Source organism: Trachypithecus francoisi, unplaced genomic scaffold (genome assembly GCF_009764315.1).
Source record: "Trachypithecus francoisi isolate TF-2019V2 unplaced genomic scaffold, Tfra_2.0 Lachesis_group9, whole genome shotgun sequence".
NCBI lineage: Eukaryota > Metazoa > Chordata > Mammalia > Primates > Cercopithecidae > Trachypithecus > Trachypithecus francoisi.
The window spans coordinates 42,314,433-42,334,018 of record NW_022681474.1 but is presented as its reverse complement, the minus strand read 5'-3'; the positions used below and the strand labels follow the sequence as shown (position 1 = coordinate 42,334,018).

The window sequence follows — 19,586 nt, the reverse complement described above, 5'->3', positions numbered from 1 at the left end:
TGCCTCCCAGGTTCAAGCGATTCTCCTGCCTCAGCCTCCCAAGTAGCTGGGATTACAGGTGCTCACCACCGTGCCCGTCTAATTTTTGTATTTTTAGTAGAGACAGGGTTTTGCCATGTTGGCCGTGCTGGTCTCAAACTCCTGACCTCAGGTGATCTGCTCGCTTTGGCCTCCCAAAATGCAGGGATTATAAGCGTGAGCCACCTGCCCAGCTAAGGGTTTCTTTTTGGCATAATAAAAATGATCAAAAATGGCTGGGTATGGTGGGAGGATAGCTTGAGGCCAGGAGGTGCAACATAATTTTGTAGAGACTCTGTCTCTACAAAAACTAAAAAAAAAAAAAGAAGAAAAAACAATAGCTGGGCATGGTGGTGTGCACCTGTAGTCCTAGTTATGCGGAAGGCTGAAGTGGAAGGATCTCTTGGGCTTAGGAGTTCAAGGATGCAGTGAGCTATGATCACATTACTGCACTCCAGGCTGGGTGACAGAGTGAGATCCCATCTCAAAACAAATAAAAAATAAAATGTTTAAAAATAAAATTAGGTAGTGGTGGCGGTTGCACCACTCTGCAAATATATTGAAACCCATTGAATTGCACACTTTACAAGGGTGAATATATGGTCTGTGAATTAAACCTCAATAAAGCTGTTATTCTTTTTTTAAAGCGGCCACTTGCAGAGGTCTGGGAGTGACAAGAAGGAGAGACAGACAGATATCTCAGCAGGGTGAGTGGTGGCTGCAGTGGACACATCAGCAGCCCTCCTGCCCTCAACCCTTCCCAACAGGTGCTCCTCAACCCCAGGGAAGTGGGAGTGGGCTCCATGGGAGTGGGCACCAGTCAGCGTCTTGTCCCTGGGAAGTGGCAAGGAGGATGCAGGTCTAACTAACCTGGCTGGAAGTTTGGAATGGGGAGCAATAAAATCCTGGTTGTGGCAGCCATGGGGCAGAAAGGGGGGAAAAAAGCCAGCCTGGAGAGAGAGAGAGAGAGAGGCATAGACTCAAAGAGGGGGAAGGAGGGGAGAAGGAAGAGCTGATTTGTTCTGAAATGATTTTCCAGACCCAAATCCAGGGAGGCTGCCAGCACCGCCTACCTTTTGGTTTTGTTAGACCACCCACCGCTTCCCAGTAAACTTCCCCCTTTTGCTGGGAGGCTTCTGTTGAAAGGATCCCTATGAAGCAACCATTTTCTTCCTGCTGTGGCAAAGACTGGTCATTGTCCCCAAAAACTGTGCTCCCACATCCACCTGAGCTGGAACAAGCCTATATTTCCCAGCCCACCTCACAGTTATTAGGTGTTGCAGGAGACTACATCCTAGCTGATGGAAGAGGAGCAGAAAAAACATAGGTGACTTCTGATATGTCCTTTGTGGTGAGTGGGTGGGGCCTCCTGCAGGCCCCAGGACTAGGGCAAGGTGCTCTTAGGGTTGAGGAGATACTGGCCTTGCACTAGCAGCACCGTAGGTGAAGACCTCCTTGGATTTCACATGCTGAGTGCTTCATTGCCTCATCAGTCCCAGCCCCACTGTGATTGGCAACTATCCCTCAGAATGACACCAGTACTGGCAGCAAAGTGGAGAGAGAAAACATCTAGGCCTTCGAAGACGCTGTTAAACTGCAGTGTCCACCAACCCTGAAGGCCCCGGGGCATCCAGGGGGTTCTTACAGGAGCTAATAAGCAACCTCACTGTTCAAGGCAGCGCAAGCTGACTTCTCAGAGACTTGCAGCAGAAGGTCTCCTCCCTAACACACCGTCTAAACCCAGGACAAAGCCAGCTCAGGAGCACCAGTGGGCGATGTTTCAACTCTAGCTTCCCAGGGTACGTTTCCGTACCAGTGACACACTCTGTGAGATGGCACAGGGCAATAAACTGAACAGCAGGGAAAAGGTACCCCAAGCAGCATGCAGTGCTTTGTTAACTTAAAAATGCAAGAAACAGCACTTGAGTAGCAAACGGCTCACTTGCTGTCCGGAGGGGAGTGAACTCCAGGAGAAGAGGCCTGAAGCTCCCTCCTTTCCCCAGCATGAATGAGCTGAAGGACTTGGGGTAATTCATCTACCCTCTCTGTGCCTCATCCATAAACAGAAGAAAAAGCAGCACGTCCCGCATGCTGCATGAAGGTGCCAGAGGAACTCAAGAGCTCTCCTTCCCAGCTCCAAGGAGGCCTGATGGAAAGAGACATCATGTTTAACTTGTTTCCTCCAGCAAGGACAGCTGCAGTTAACAATGTTTGCCTATGGGTTGGGCAATTTTTTTTTTTTTTTTTTTTTTGATATGGAGTCTCTCTCTGTCGTCCAGGCTGGAGTGCAAGCGTGTGATCGCGGCTCACTGCAACCTCCCTCTCCCAGGTTCAAGTGATTCTTTGCCTCCTGAGCAGCTGGGACTACAGGTACCTGCCACCATGCCCGGCTAATTTTTGTATTTTTAGTAGAGATGGGGTTTCACCATATTGTCTAGGCTGGTCTCGAACTCCTGACCTCATGATCTGCCCGCTTTGGCCTCCCAAAGTGTGGAGATTACAGGCTTGAGCCACCGTGCCCTGCTGGTTTCTGACCAGACTCTCTGAATATCACCATCGATGGTGGGAGCCAGCAGAGGGTTGGACCACTCTCTTGAATCGCCTTATAACCCAGGGATGAGCACATCTATAGCACTCTGAAAAGGCAGTTCTGGAGATTTCCTGCCTAGGGAGAGCAGTGGCTCAGCCGGGTGAGCAGTCACCGAGAGTATAGGATGCCAATCCCTGCATTAATGATGTGAATGCCAAAGACCCTCTGAGGCAATGTATTTTTGGAAGAAATACACACTGCAGCAGAAAAGAGAACATGGTATAAATTTTCCTTCTTCCCAACAGTGCAGAATAGAAACCTATAAAAGCAAATCCTGGATGTCTGAAGATATGGACTTTTTAAAAAATCTAGTTTGAGAGATTCCACCTTACTGCCTTGCACCATATCACTGGAAACGTTTACTTAAGTGGCTACTGGAGATGGATGTCATGTCGCAGGGCTTACAGCTCCCCTGCAATCCGAGGTCCTTGAGAAGCACAAGGCGGTCTCCTCCTCCACTCCCAGGGCAGGATTTTCTAGTGGAAAGAGACGCTGGCAGCCACCTTCTCAGCACCACTATTTCATCCTACAGTGTAGGAAACTGAGGCCCAGAGGAGAAAGGGGTCTTGCCAGAGATCATAAAGTGTGGCCGGGCAGAGCTAAGGCTTGAAAACAGGTCTTGGACCCAGCACTGTGGCCCCGGACCCATGCTTGTCAAAAAATAGGACAGAGTCATAGCACTGTAGGGAGAAGGCTGAAGCAGAATTGGGCTGCTGGGGTTCCCAGCCTTCGCACCCCCCGCCCCATGGAAACCGCAAGCTGCCTGGCTGGGCAGCTACAAAAGGGGGAATGCTGTTTGCACAGGATCTGCAGAGACCTGGCAGCACGGATGGGTAGACATCACCATGCACATATGAACAGCAGAAAGCCCTCCAGGTTCAGCTTCCCTACGAGGGCCCAATCCTATAAACAAGATTACCACTCCCATTAGACCTTCTCTGAGAAGAAAGAGTGACCTCTCCAGTTGATCTGGCATCAGGCTTTTTTCACGCTTCCACAAGGGTAGCGGTCTTGACAACAAAGCAGACAGCTTCCACGCCTGTACCCACAGTGCCCCCTCGTGGGAGTCTGCATGGTGCATCACATGTCTTTATTTCACCAAGTGAAAAGGCAGGGATAGGGCAGTCTACAGCACTGTCCTTCCGGGTCTCCATAGCTGTCCCCCTCTGGAATATCCTCCCCTGCCCTAAGCTCAGTGGTTCTCAAACTTTAGCGTGCATCTGAATTACCTGGAGGGCTTGTCAAAACACAGGTTCCAGCTGGGCGCGGTGGCTCACACCTATAATCCCAGCACTTTGGGAGGCGGGGGTGGGCAGATCACCTGAGGTCAGGAGTTCAAGACCAGCCAGGCCAACATGGTGAAACCCCATCTTTACTAAAAAGCACAAAAAAAAAAAAAATTAGCCGGGCGTGGTGGCAGACACTTGTAGTCCCAGCTACTCAGGGAGCTGAGGTGGAGAATCGCACCCAGGAGGCGGAGGTTGCAGTGAAGTGAGATCATGCCACTGCACTCCAGCCTGGGCAACTCAAAAAAAAAAAAAAAACAGGTTCCCTGGCCCCACCCACAGCTTCTGATTCAGTAATTCTAGGGTGGAGCCCAAGAAATTGTATTTCCCTGGTGACGCTGTTGCTGCTGTCCAGGACCACACCTGGAGAACCGCTGCCTCAGCTAATCACCTCCACCCATTTAAGGTTCAGGACCATTTCTAGCTCCTTGGCGAGATGTTCCACAAATGCCCCCAGACTTATCATAGGATGCCACAGTTGTGTAACTTTAACCAAGTTCCTTAACCTCTTTGAGCCTCAATTTCCTCATCTATAAAATGGGGGTAATAGTACTTTCCTCCGAGTGTAGGTAAATGAGGCCAGGTGCAGTGGCTCAGGCCTGTAATTCCAGCACTTTTGGAGGCCGAGGCGGGTGGGTCACCTGAGGTCTGGAGTTCAAGATCAGTCTGGCCAACAAGGAGAAACTCTGTCTCTACTATACAAAAATTAGCCAGGTGTGGTGGTACATGCCTGTAATCCTAGCTACTCAGGAGGCTGAGGCAGGAGAATCACTTGAACCCAGGAGGTGGAGGCTGCAGTGAGCTGAGATCGCACCACTGATGCAATCCAGTGCTCCAGCCTGGGCAACAGAGGGAGACTCATTCTCAAAAAAAAGGTAAATGAGATAATCTGAGCAAGACTTAGCTCAGTACCTGGCACATGGTAAACCATAAATGTTACCTATTCTGCGATCATTAATTAGCAATAGTATTACTGTTCATTTGCCAGCTTCTTGAGGACAGGGACAGTGTTCCCATTAGAGACAGAATTCTCAGAGGCAGAAGGGATCTTAGAGACCCTTCACTCCAGTTTCCCAAGCCTGACCTCACCTGGGAAGCTTCAGTCCAGTTCCCCAAGCAGCCTCACCTGGGAAGCTATTAAAACGTCAGATGTTTGGGGGCTACCCAGATCTACTAACTCTGAAAACGGGGGCAAGAGGCTGGGCATTTGTTGTTGTTTTTGAGACAGAGCCTCGCTCTCTCGCCCAGGCTGGAGTGCAGTGTCATGATCTCGGCTCACCGCAACCTCTGTCTACTGGGTTCAAGCAATTCTCGTGCCTCCACCTCCCGAGTAACTGAGATTACAGGCACGTGCCACCATGCCCAGTTAATTTTTGTATTTTTAACAGAGATATTTCACCATGTTGGCCAGGCTGGTCTCGAACTCCTGACCTCAAGTGATCCACCTACCTCGGCCTCCCAAAGTGCCGGGATTACAGATATGAGCCACCACACCTAGCCAGCATTTGTATTTTTAACAAGCCTCCAGCCTGGCCAACAAGGTGAAACCCCATCTCTACTAAAAATACAAAAAATTACCCAAGCATGGTGGCAGGCACCTGTAATCCCAGCTACTCGGAAGGTTGAGGCAGGAAAATCACTTGAACTTGGGAGGCAGAGGTTGCAGTGAGCCAAAACAGCACCACTGCACTCCAGCCTGGGTCACAGAGTGACACTCCATCTCAAAAAAAAAAAAAGCCCCCACGTGCCAGGTTTGGAAACTACTCATCCAGCCTGGATAGCAGACACACGGGCACAGAGAGGGAAACAGAAACCCAGAAAATGGAAGTCTTTTGCCCATCCATGGCCCCAGCTGATTGGAAGCTGGGTGGAGATCAGGAACTGTGTCTCCTGATTCCTGATCTGGTCCCTTTTCCCGAGTTACTAATACTTGGGGCCAGGCGTGGTGGCTCACACCTGTAATCCCAGCACTTTGGGAGGCTGGGGTGGGCGGATCACCTGAGGTCAGGAGTTCATGGAGAAACCCCATCCCCACTAAAAATACAAAATTAGCCAGGCGTGGTGGCGCATGCCCGTAATCCCAGCTACTCGGGAAGCTGAGGCACGAGAATCGCTTAAACCCGGGATGCGGAGGTTGCAGTGAGGCAAGATCTTGCCGTTGCACTCCAGCCTGGGCAACAAAAGCCAAACTCCGTCTCAAAAAAATAAATACTTTGATGCCATCTCATCGACCTATAACCTTCTACACAAATCGCCTCTCCAACATGCATGATGAGCAGCCAGAGTGTTGATCTATTCCCCACTGACCTCTCCAGCCTCATTTCTTACCAGAACCTCACCTGTACTCTCTCATCCAGACTGTGGGCACTGGGAGGCAGGTCTCATTTCTGCCTCCCCTCAACATCTGGCATGCGGGAAGTTCAAGGGTGAGTGGATGGGGAAGGACAGTTGGATGAATGTACGGAGGTGTGTTCACAGAGCTCTAAAACCCAGGAGAGCCTCCCTGCCAGCATAAATGAGTCAGGTGTCATACTCCTGAGCTCTCGCAGCCAACCTGAAGACTATTTTTGAAATGGAGTATCTCCCACCAGAAATGCATTGTGCAAAACTCTGCCCAAAGGCAACAAAGTCACGCAGGGCCTTCCATCTTGGTGATTCATGTCTACCTACCCACTCTGCTCCCACCTCCCCAGTCTCATCTTCACTCTTCCCCCCTGTGGAATGACTGGTCTCACCTTGTCCCACACTGCCTGCTCCCATCTCCCTGCTTTCTTTCCTATTTTTCATGGCCTCAAATGAAATTACAGTAATCCTCCCTTATCCATGGGGCATACGTTCCTAGACCCCCAGTGGATGCCTGAAACCACAAACTCTATCTATACCAAGTTTGTTGCTATATATACATAATTAAAGTTTATAATTTAGGCAGATATTAACAACTAATAAACAATTGTACTGTAGTAGGTTGCATGAACTCTTTTCCTCTCAATCTCTAACTGTATTCACACACGTGATGGGAGATAAAATACCTATGTGGTGAGAGGAAGGGAGGTGAATGACGTAGGCATGGTGACATGTGTTAGGCTACTATTGACCTTCTGATGACAGTTCAAGAGGATCATCACTTTTGGGTGATCCCAGACCATTGAGCCATGGTAATTTTCCAGACTGCAGTTGACGGACAGCAACTGAAACTAGGTAGGTGGGGACTGCTATATGTCTCCTGGAAGCCTTCCAAAACCCAGCCTCCCTGCACTGATCTTCTTGGCTCTCAATTTCTATCATGTCACAGTCATACACTATCCGCTACTTCACAGAAAGGAACAGAAGCCAAACCATGAGATCGTGGTTAGCTACCTCAGAGCTTTCAAGACAGAACAGCTTCTTTATCCCCAACTTCCAGAACTGGGACACATAGCAAGTGGTCAGTAAATGGGGAATTTGACTAGCCAAATAACACTTGTCCAATAAACCCACTGCAACTGGCACCCTGCTAGCAGTCGTAAGTTTTATATACCATTATATGTACAATGCAAAGTAGCTTAATACTGGAGTGCCTGAAAAAATGCAGTGTTTTGGAGTCAGATTATTGCATTCCAATCCCATCCCCACCACTTGATGGCTGAGACACTGGTAAGATGCTTAACTGCTCTACACCCTTTCCAGCGTGGGTCCAGTAAGACATGCTTCTTGGAGTTACTATGCAGATTAGGCTGGGCGCGGTGGCTCACACCTGCAATCCCAGCACTCTGGGAGGCCAAGGCGGGCGGATCATGAGGTCAGGAGAACGAGACCATCCTGACTAACACAGTGAAACCCTGTCTGCACTAAAAATACAAAAAACTACCCGGGCATGGTGGCAGACACCTACAGTCCCAGCTACTTGGGAGGCTGAGGCAGAATGGCATGAACTCGTGAGGCAGAGCTTGCAGTGAGCCAAGATTCTGCCACTGCACTCCAGCCTGGGCGACAGTGAGACTCCGTCTCAAAAAAAAAAAAAAATATATATATATATATATATACACACACACACACACACACACGATTAATAGAGATCATTGTTCAGAGTTTAGGACAGCACCTGTCTCAGCTCCATGAGAGCACCATGTAAGATGCCGTCTTTAAGGGCAGCCTAAAATAAGCAACTTGCCAGGGAAGAAAGGAAAAGTGCAGAGTTGAAAGCTGCCTGATTACATAGGCACATCCAGCTACAAATAGAACTCATGGGTGTGGTGCTAGGAAAAGCTAAAAAAGCAGCACCCCAAATATTCACTGCAGGTACTCTCCCAGAACCACCTCTAGCTTTCTCATCACTCTTCAAAGATCCCTACTATCTCTCATTTAAGCCACAGCTTCCCACCAGTGCCAAGCGGAAGGATATGCTCCCTCAATATTGATTCAGCTTAGTCAAGTTTGCATTTTATGGAGGCTCTTCCAAAGCCTGCTAACAGCACAGGGTAGCCTGGTTACTGAGAGGGCCTACAATGTGCTGAATCTGTCCACAATTTTGAGTTCCCACAAGTCCGTGCTTCCTGACACACAATTGCTTAGCACTAGTTTCCGAACTGTTTTCTTTTTTTTTTTTTTTTTTGAGACGGAGTCTTGCTCTGTCGCCCGGGCTGGAGTGCAGTGGCCGGATCTCAGCTCACTGCAAGCTCCGCCTCCCGGGTTTACGCCATTCTCCTGCCTCAGCCTCCGGAGTAGCTGGGACTACAGGCGCCCGCCACCTCTCCCGGCTAGGTTTTTTTTGTATTTTTAGTAGAGACGGGGTTTCACCGTGTTAGCCAGGATGGTCTCGATCTCCTGACCTCGTGATCCGCCCGTCTCGGCCTCCCAAAGTGCTGGGATTACAGGCTTGAGCCACCCCGCCCGGCCCCGAACTGTTTTCACAGTTGTTACATCCTCAGCCTCAAAAAAGCCTTGTGAGCCAGGGTAGTTAGCAGATACCCCTGGGAGCCCAATTTAAATGCAAACTAACCCAAACAAGGTACCAGGTGACTTCCCCAAAAACACACTGGGATGGACTAGATGGAAGAGAAGCAGGCAGCAGGGACAGAAGACCAGAGGGCAGGTAGAGGAGGGTGTTAGCTGGCTGTAGGAGCAAAGGCTGTGGAGACTGGAAAATACCTGTGCCGAGACGCAGCCAGCCTGGAGCCCTGCCAATTGTCATCACACAGGAAGGTGGGCTACTATTGCTGCTTCTGATATTTCAAGAGGTGGGAAATCCAGACCTTTATGTATAATTTGCCAAGTTTCCAAATGTTATGCCTAACAAGTCTCACAGCAAGACTGCCACATTTTCTTTAACATCCCAACCCAAGCGGATCCTCTGGAAAAACACGGCCGAGCCTGAGTTTCATCCCACCTCCCTTCCCAAGGCTACTGGCTGAAAGACTACTACTTCTGCCCTGAGCACAGTCCAACAGAAAAGCCTCCCCACTTTGTGACTTTGATGCCAACCTTCAATCATTCAGGCTCTCTGCAGCTATGCCCTTTTTCTTCACATCAGAAACTATTTCCTACCTTTCAGTTCTCACTCACTCAATTACTTCCTTCCACTCTCCCTGCTCAACTTAGCAATCAACTCCAGCTCCATGTCCCATCCTGTCCCTGCAGCACTGTCAGGATCCTCACCACCTTGCCTCCGCAAGTTGCTCATAGGGTGCCTTCTCTGCTTCCACACTACAGCTCAGTCACAGGAAACTGCATCTCAAACCCCAAGCTTTGCTGCCCCTAGCATTACCTTCAGCCTCTATGCACTGTTCATCAAAAATGGCCAATCACATCAAAGACCCCATTCTTCCACACTAGCAAGCTGTTTCCTGGTTCTAGCAAAGGAGTAGCAGATTCCTTAGCAAGAGAACCCACAGGGCCAGAGGCCCTACAAACCAAAGTACACAGCCTCTGTAGATACAAAAACAGAACTCCAACCACTCCCTGGCCAGCAGGCCCAGCCCCATGACTTAACTCTTCATAGCCCTGCCCTCCCGTCTGTAGGTGCTCCACGCAGGGGCTCTCACCATCTTTTCTCCACAACATTCCACCACCCTTCCTTCCTGCAACCTCAACCCTTCTGCCTTCATGGTATTGCTTCTCCTGGGTCCCCTTCATGCCCAACCAAGTCTCAGTTCTCTACTGCTTCCTGAGATTTCTCCAGTTTATCTAGACATGCTACTTTTTAAAGACACTCTTAGCCGGACGTGGTGACTCATGCCAGTACTTTATGTGGCCAAAGTACAGCACTTTGGGTGGCCAAGGTGGGAGGATGGCTTCAGCCCATGAGTTCAATCAAGATCAGCCTAGGTAACGACACTAGATCCTGTCTGGACAAAAAAAAAAAAAAAAACCCTCACTGTAGCCTCGAGTTCCTGGGCTTAAGTGTAATCACCCCACGCAAGCCTCCCAAAAGTGTTGATTACTGTGAGCCACTACACTGCATCCAGAGCAGCCATGGTTCTTACACAGCATTTACAAGTTTGACTCCCAGATGAACCCACCTAAGCTATAAACCAATCAGCAAACAAACACCACCCCATGACATTAAGTTTTCACTGAATGCTTCATGGAGCATGTGAACTTGGGCAGCAACTGAAATCAGCAGACTAACCACCTAGCAGTCCCAATAAACCGCAAATACATTTCAAACAACCAGACACATGAAAGTTTTTAGTTTATTAATCTGCTCGTGAAAAATCCAAAATGGACACAGGTAGCCTTTACTGCAGCAGCACCTTTACTCCTTCGGCTGTGAATCAAGAGAAAGAAGTTTAGTCAGCAACTGCCTTTAAAATTCTTTAAAGTCTTAAATTCCAAAAGTAGTAACATTCATGCACCACAATTACTAGTAACCTAGAATATCAAGTTATTTTGATGTTATATTAACACAATGTAAGCATCAAGAAATAAAACTTACATTCAAGTTAGAAATAAAACAAAAATAATGTCCATCTGTGACAGACTGGATAAGAAAATGTGGCACATATACACCATGGAATACTATGCAGCCATAAAAAAGGATGAGTTTGCATCCTTTGTAGGGACATGGATGCAGCTGGAAACCATGATTCTTAGCAAACTATCACAAGAAGAGAAAACCAAACACCGCATGTTCTCACTCATAGGTGGGAACTGAACAATGAGATCACTTGGACTCGGGAAGGGGAACATCACACACTGGGGCCTATCATGGGGAGGGGGGAGGAGGGAGGGATTGCATTGGGGAGTTATACATGATATAAACGTCATGCACATGTACCCTAGAACTTAAAGTATAATAAAATAAAAAATAAAAAAATAAAAAAATAAAAAAAAAAAAAAAAAAGAAATAAAACAAAAATAATGGGCTAAATATTGCTAAACCTTAAAAACAAAACCATGTCACTGTATTTTAAAAGGTTACAACTCTTCAGAATATCTGTAAATCTACTTCTAAATGTACTACACATGATCTGCTTTTACATTGCTACATCAGTACACCAAGGAGTCTAGTGATCTACATGACTACATGAAAAGCTTGAATTATACCTGTGATCCAATCTCCAGCTCACTAAATCAGTGGTGGGGAAGGGAAAAAGAGAAAGGAGGGAAAAGAAAGATTTCATTAATAGTCCCTTTTCAAACTCAGAAATAATCTGCATTTAAGTGCATGCAATCAGGTACCTTAAAGTTGACCATTTTGTTCTTTGCAATTGTATACAGAGCACTCCTTCGAGACTCACTGATTTTATTCCTCCCAATTCTGACAATACCTTCCCTGATTACTGTAGTTCTTATGCAAACAAGGTAGCCCAACTTCACAATGAAGAGATCATTAAGCCAATGTGGTACCCAGGATGGCCTTGCCCACTTGTCAATGAAGTACATACCTGAGCCTCTGCCCCTGTGCTCTGCCCAGCAACACTGTGCTGGACACACACCAGGAACAGATATGAGAATCATTACAGATTCAAGTCTAATTTAACCTCAATGGGAGTGCTCTAAATGATCAGTCAAGTCTTTTAAAAGCTGCCTCAGTTCAATAAAAGATACTATTCACAGCCACAAAAGTAGTACAAGTTAGTATTTAAAGAGAGGCATCAATTTAGCTGAACTAAAAATACAATTGCTCTTCAGATATGAGACTACTAATGCCTTAGTATAAGTAACTTAGTATATAACTCCACTGCAACCAAAAGGCAACAACAAACACCAGTTCTAACATCTGAACAAAACTGAATTAAAAGCAATATTGCTATGGCATTTCTTTGGAGCCAAAGAATTTATGTACTCAAAAGCACTGATTTTTCTAGCTGGCTTCTCAGAACAGTGCTGGTACGAAGCAGGAATAGTGATGGCTCAGGTCTCCACAGGTAGCTCCTCCGTACATGTGGGACTCAAAGGCTAAGCGAACTAACTCATAGGACTCAAAGGCTGGATGAAGAGAAGAATCAATGTGTTAAATCTCCTTCAGACCTAGGTCACAGGACAAATTTTGACTAATTCTTTTGCAACTTCTCTCAACAGGTACAATCCTGACAAACAGGGAGCAGTTAGTGAGTAGTTCTGCTGGCAGTTCATTCATTACACACTCCATGGCGCTGGGACGTCAATGTGATTACAGTCCTGGGCAGGCAATCCCAGGTTTACTGCCTTGCCTGGCACGGAATCACTGCAAAAGGATGCCACAAGAACAAGGGCCTTCATTGATTCAAAATCCCACTATGCCCACCCCACTCCTACCCCACTTTACACATTACAATTTTAGACTGTTCAGATGTACAAAATTTGTTTTAAATCAGGTAACAGGCTGGGCACAGTGGCTCACACCTGTAATCCCAGCACTTTGAAAGGCTTAGACAAGAGGATCGCTCAAGTCCGGAGTTCAACAGCAGCCTGAGCAACACAGCTAAATACTGTCTCTACAAAAAACTGGCAGGGCATGGTGGTACATGCCTGTGGTCCCAGCTACAAGGCTGAGGTGGGAGAATCACCCAAGCCCGGGAGGTACAGTAAACCATGATCATGCCACTGTACTCCAGTCTGGGTGATGAGAGACCCTGTCTCAAAAAATAAATAAATGAGGTAATGGGCCATTTTAACCAAGTGCTTGTGGGAAAAAGCATATCCACCAAGGACTTTGATATGAATAATTACCTCAAAAATTTTCTATTTAAAAAAAAAAAAAAAAAGACACCAGGCAGAAAGTTGGAGATTAAGTAATTAAAAAGCAATGGAAATGGTAAAAGGCAGCTCTGCATGTATCCAAACAGGACAGAGGCTTTGCCAGATTTCACAGACTAGTTTATTACCAGAGCTGCCAGGCTGGTTTCATGGCTCCAGAGAGGACTGCTCCTCGGATAAGACAGCCCTTCCCAAGCCCAGTGTTAACTGAAGCCATTTCCTAAGTATGTGGATACAGCATTCCCCAAGTGCAAGTTAAACGGTGCCTACTCGGTAAAGCACTCACCTTCCTCCTGTGAGTCACTTCACATGTAACATGCATTTTGGAGTTTCCAAAATAAACATGATTTTAAAAGTTGTCTCCTTTGCTCATAATATACTACCTTAAAACATATTAGGTTAGTGCAAAAGTAATTGCGGTTTTTGCCACCACAATTACTCTTGCACCAGCCTAAATAGCACTGGCATTATAATCGACCATACTATAAAACTGTCATCCAAAGGCCAACATGCAAAGCATCATCAAAGCAAACTCAGTGAAGGTGATGCATCCCCACACCGTGCTTACAATCTCAGTACCTGCCAGACACTTCATTTCTGATGAACAAGAAATCCAAGAAAGTAGAGAGGAAAAGCAAAAAAACAAAAAAAAAAGTTCACAGAACACTTGATTATTTGTTAATTTAACAACCCAACACCTTAATTCTATTCAATGATTTACAATGTCCAACTATTTACAGCTAGCAAAGCTGGTAAAAAGCTGCTTAACGCTAAAATCACTTGTCTTGGCCAACTGGAGAGGAACGCAATCCTGAGATCTCAGTTGCCTCTCCAGTGTGCCAGGAAAACACGGGCCACATTGATCCAACTGCTTCTTAAACCAGTGTCCATACTAACAAGTAAAATCACAGGGAATGAGATCCGCTCTGCATTGAAGGTTCTATGCCAATTAGTAAAATTAAAACTTCTTGTGATAGGCTTGAAAGGTGCCCACCAGGATCAACGAACCAATGTGGCCCCCAGATTGTGCTGTGAGGTGACAAGGGGTGGGCCAAGCTACTCTACTGAAGTGTTAAGACACTATGCTACATAATTTCTTAAAACATGTTACCTTCTGTAATCCAGAAGAAGAGGGAAAAGAAGAAACATTAAGAAACGTTATTTAAAAAATAAAATTCCTTCTTTCCTAGAAACTAAAGACCTACAATTAATGTTTCTGTATTTTCCTTGAACTATACCTTTTTGCCAGCACCAACATTGGCCTTTGCAGTCCCCCTGACTTTCTTCATTCTGTTCTTGCGTTCCTTTCGTTGCTTTCTTGAGGTCTTTTTCTTCTCATACAGGCCATGCTGAATGAGAAAAGAGTACATCCAGGTGACTTGCAAACATTAAAATCATTACCCACCACTCTGGTAGGGAAACTTACCCAGTCTGCACTTAACACAACTTTCTAAACCAAAACTTTACAAGTATATTCAATACTTGTTTTTGCTAGAACAGAAAGCATCATCAAGGGATTTTAAGTATAGAATAGCCTCACAGGAAAACAAATGGTCCACTCAATACTCTCTGAGCAGGAAGTTTGGGAGACTGGCTGTTCTTGTCCAGACTTGAGCTCACAGATCACTATTTTTTTCTTCTTTTGCACTACCAAAACAAGGCACCTCCCAAGTGGCTGAGGGATCTGTTCGCATTGCAACTCCCCATTACTCCCTGCTGACAGAGAAGCCTTTACAACCCCCACACCATGGAGATTCCGATCTGCTCATCGCCACTCTGCCCACCTTTGCACTTGCTGTTCCTGGGGCCTACAAGACTGTTTCTGTATCTTTACAAAGACTACTTTCAAATCTTTACAAGGATCTCAGCTTCAGTGTCACCAGCTCAGCAAGGTCTTCTGAGAACATGAATGCAAAATCAGTTAAAAATAGTGCAGCCTCGGCTGGACGTGGTGGCTCACACCTATATTCCCAACACTGGAAGGCCGAGGCGGGCGGATCACGAGGTCAGGAGTTTGAGACCAGCCTGACCAACACGGTGAAACCGTGTCTCTACTAAAAATACAAAAATTACCCAGGTGTGGTGGCACACGCCTATAATCCCAGCTACTCAGGAGGCTGAGGCAGAAGAGTCGCGTCAACCTGGGAGGCAGAGGTTGCAGTGAGCCGAGACTGCGCCACTGCACTCCAGCCTGGGAGCTACACTCTGTCTCAGGAAAAAAAAAAAAAGTGCAGCTTCTATCTATGACATCACCAGAATTTTCCCTCACAGCTATCCTATGGGAAGATTCATCTAACAGCATGGGGTAAAGTGGGTTAAAGGAACAAACAAAAGAAGCACTTCAAGGTAATGATGCTTACTAGAATGTATGCTGGGGAGCTTGCCCAGATCACTGCTATAGTTCACTCTGCAGTGCTTGACACTCAGTATACAATCAAAAACCTTTCCTGGTTCCTGGCTACCTATGGGTTTAAGCCCAGACTCAGACTTAATCCAAACTAAATGAATTCGGTGCCAGGCTACCTTTCCAAACACATCCCCTTACTTCCCCTCTGGAAAACAATCCTTACCCCAGCCCAACTCCAAGAACACTACTTCAGCTGCCCTTGTGAGCTCAGCTCAAATGCCAGACTTCAATTCTGAACCTCCGTACTCCACCTGCGCAGTTTATCAAATAACTTTTTCTTAATCCCTTCAGAGTTGTCTCCCAGACTGCTTGGTCTTGCCCACTCACAACACAACGCCATTGAAAAATAAATGTCTTCAGTAGCTGATGAACAAATGAAAAGACACCTACTCTTGCAAGTCTATGTTTGGGTTCATTTTTCTTTGCATAATCCAGGGAGTCATAAATCATGCCAAAGCCAGTTGTCTTGCCACCACCAAAATGAGTTCTGAATCCAAATACGAAGATGACATCCGGTGTGGTCTTGTACATTTTGGCTAGTTTTTCCCGAATTTCTGTCTTAGGCACTGTTGCCTTCCCAGGGTGAAGAACATCAATGACCTAAAAGGAGATATCAAGTTTAGTGTTCACTATGATAAAATACATCTTCAGAGTAAAGGACAATTAAGCAAAGATTGACGTGCCCTTCCTTACCATTTGTTTCCTCTGAAGTAGTCGGTTGGTCATGAACTTTCTAGTGCGGATAGTTACAGTGTCATTCTGAAAACAAACACTCTGGTTAATAAAACTACTCAAACTTTTCTTGGCCTTGCTGTGATTTTTCAAGACCTAGAATGTTGCAGTCCAATTTGTAGCCATTAGTCATGTAGCGAATTAAAGTAAATAAAACCCACTAGGCAGGGCCAAATTCACAGGATACACCTAACTAATAGAGAAAATACCAAGAAAATATAACGGTTTCACATGAATCTGTACAACTTACTTCACTAGGTTATGTGTATCTCTGGGGCAGGGTTTCTCAACCTCAGCACTACTGATATTTCCATACGGATAATTCCTGTTGTGGGGACTGTGTTTTAGAGTAACTATAAAAATCCTAGCCCTCTAACCACTAGAGGCCAGAAGGACTTCCCACCTTTCCCAGCTGTGACAATCAAAAATGTCTCCAGACTTAGCCAACTGTTCCCTTAGGGGAAAAATCACTCCGAGTCGAGAACTACTTCTCTGAGGTAAAAACTGCTGTGGCTCATATAAAGGTCACACTCAATGAACTGTGTTTATCATGTCTTGCACAAACGTGACCCAAACCTTGTACTCACTACGTGCATGTCATCTATCCTTCTAGAATGGCCACAGCAGAAATCAGAGAAAATGGTATTCCCTTCTGAAGGACTGAACTGCACCTTTACTTAATACCTAATAAAGAATGTAAGCATTAAGCAATTTACGCTAACAATTTTACCAAAAAGGAGGCGCAAGAGACTTTCATAGCAGCAAATGACTTGCTAGAGTTTCTCCATTTCACTCTGAGAAACCACACTAAATTAAATCCACGTCAGTGGTACTCAATTCTTGGGGGAAAAAAAAAGATTGTAGATAAGGTTAAAAACGGATGCTGGAGAAGCTAATAACGCATGATTGAGGGCAGGACCACCTTTTTATAACATCCCTTTCCAGGGCCTGTTTCCCCAGTATGAAACATGAAGACCCATTCAGCTGACAAGTTTTCTAGCTTACACATGGGAATGGTTTCGCTTGCCGCAACTCGCCCAGGCGCTGCCGGTACCTTCTTCACCTCTCGGGCTACCATCACCTGCAAGCCGCCTACCTAGCCCAATTTGGAACTGCAGATGAGATGTGTCTGCCAGTGTCCATCTATCCCGCCCCGCACCCCCATCCACTGTGCTCCACGAAGTCAACAAGCGCCAACAGTTCCTGCACTGCCCAGGCGCTGTGACCCGAAGCCCAGCGTGTCCGGCTCTGCAGCGCAGCCCGCCAGCCCGGATTCCCTGCCAACAGCCCCGAGCCTCTCGACAACCATCCTCCGACAGAAACGGCCAGAGAAGAGCAACCGGCCTTCGCGCGCCTATAGCTCAGATACTGGGACCCGGGGACGAAGGATGGCTCGGATACGCGGCAGATGACCGCACCGGCCAGGGAGACTCACCATGATGGCGTCCTATCTTCAGACAGTCAGGAAGGAAAAGAGAGCCACTATTCGCCGGCCAATCATATCAACGCGCACGGAAGGACCCCGGGAAGCGCCGGCGTGGGGGCGTGGCCGCGCCGCGAGGCTGACCGCGGCGATGCCTGATTGAAGCTGCCTACGGCCCCGCCTCACAGACCTTTGGCCACACCCCTGGAACGCTAGACTGGCCAATCCGCAAGCAGAACAACTGGAGCCGACTAGGTTTACGCAAGCAGGTGTTCAATTTCAGTTCAATTTATTATGTTGAATTGTACGTATTTGAATTCCGGTAAACCAAATTAGTTTAAATTGCCTTCTTCCGAGTTAGAGGTGGGTAAACTTGGAAGGCATCTTAGGATATCCTCTCTAACAGTCTTCTGTTTATACAGCTAGGGAAACTGCAGAAACCCTGACTCTAAAACCTTTGTTATTTCAAGTACTTAACATTGCCCATTCTAATTTGTTATTCCTAAGTATTATTTTTTGAGACTTTTATGATGAGTTTTTAATTTAAAAGATCTCTTTAATTTGTATTTTTCTGCAAATCTTGGTCCTTATGCAAAATTAGTGTTTGAAAAATATTTGGCTGGGCGCGATGGCCATGCCTGTAATCTCAGCACTTTGGGAGGGCGAGGCGGGCGAATCACCTGAGATCAGGAGTTCGATACCAGCCTGGCCCACACGGCGAAACCCCGTCTCTACTTTAAAAAAAAAAAAAAAATACAAAATACAAATACAAAATTAGCCGGGCATGGTGGCTAATGTCTGTAATCCCAGCTACTCGAGAGGCTGAGGCAGGAGAATCGCTAGAACCCGGGAAGTGGAGGTTGCAGTGAGCCAAGATCACGCCATTGCACTCCAGCCTGGGCAACAGGAGCAAAGTAAATCCGTCTCATAAAAAAAAAGAAAGAAAAAAAAACAAAAACTGGAGGCCGGGCACACTGGCTCACGCCTGTAATCCCAACACTTTGGGAGGCTGAAGCGGGTAGATCACCTGAGGTCAGAAGTTCGATACCAGCCTGGCCAAAATGGCAAAACCCGTCTCTAATACAAAAAAAAAAAAAATTATCTGGGCGTGGTGGTGCATGCCTCTAATTCCAGCTATTGGGGAGGCTGAGGCAGGAGAATCGCTTGAACCCGGGAGGCGGAGGTTGCAGTGGGCTGAGATGGCGCCATTGAACTCCAGCCTGGGCAATAAGAGCGAAACTCCGTACCCTCCCCCTCCAAAAAAAAGGAAGAAAAAATTTGGTTGCTCCAGAAATATTTTCCTTAACGTGAAACAGACATGTAAAGAACGTAAATATACATATTCCAGAGAAACAAGAAGAAGAATTTCCCAAATGTTGGTGCAGACGAGGTGTCCAAGGTGCAGGCTTTGCGGGCAGCTTTCCTCTTTTCTTCACCTCCCCCCCCCCCAAGACCAGGTCTCGCTCTTGTCACCCAGGCTGGAGTGCAATGGCTTGATCACCGCTCACTGCAACCTCTGCCTCCCGGATTCAAGCAATTCTCCTGCCTCAGCCTCTGGAGTAGCTAAAATTACAGGCCTGCGCCACCACGCCAAGCTAATTTTTGTATTCTTAGGAGAGACGGGTTTCACCATGTTGGCCAGGCTGTTCTCAAACCCCTGACTGCAAGTGATTCGCCCCTGGCTTGGCCTTTCAAAGTGCTGGGATTACAGGCGTGAGCCACCGTCCCCGGCCGACTATTTTCTTTTTATTAGTTTTTTTGTTTTGTTTTGTTTTGAGACTGCATCTCGCTCTGTCACCCAGGCTGGAGTGCAGTGGTGGGATCTTGGGTCACTGCAACATCTGCCTCCCGAGTTCAAGCAATTCTTCTGCCTCAGCCTCCCGAGGTGACCAACTATACTTCTTAAGAAAATAGTCGGCTGGCCTGGCACGGCCACAGGCACGGTGGCTCACGCCTGTAATCCCAGCTCTC

The 19,586-nt window shown here is 46.8% G+C and overlaps 1 protein-coding gene across 7 annotated transcripts; it reads right to left on the bottom strand.

Moving 5' to 3' along the window:
• Window positions 1–415: 415 nt before the first annotated feature.
• RPS24 (ribosomal protein S24) lies at window positions 416–17,804 on the bottom strand. 7 transcript variants are annotated; one of them, XM_033209419.1, is made up of 8 exons: window positions 17,628–17,772; window positions 16,154–16,219; window positions 15,851–16,060; window positions 14,292–14,402; window positions 14,165–14,167; window positions 13,633–13,650; window positions 11,419–11,440; window positions 10,548–10,639 (listed from the first exon to the last, which is right to left on the bottom strand). In XM_033209419.1, exons 1-6 carry the CDS (start codon window positions 17,628–17,630, stop codon window positions 13,645–13,647), a joined length of 399 nt encoding a protein of 132 aa, XP_033065310.1. In that variant the 5' UTR covers window positions 17,631–17,772; the 3' UTR covers window positions 10,548–10,639; window positions 11,419–11,440; window positions 13,633–13,644. The 7 variants fall into 7 exon arrangements, with proteins under 7 accessions (XP_033065313.1, XP_033065315.1, XP_033065310.1 ...); XM_033209422.1 differs by lacking the exons at window positions 10,548–10,639; window positions 13,633–13,650 and adding an exon at window positions 416–426; XM_033209420.1 differs by lacking the exon at window positions 13,633–13,650.
• Window positions 17,805–19,586: the final 1,782 nt, after the last annotated feature.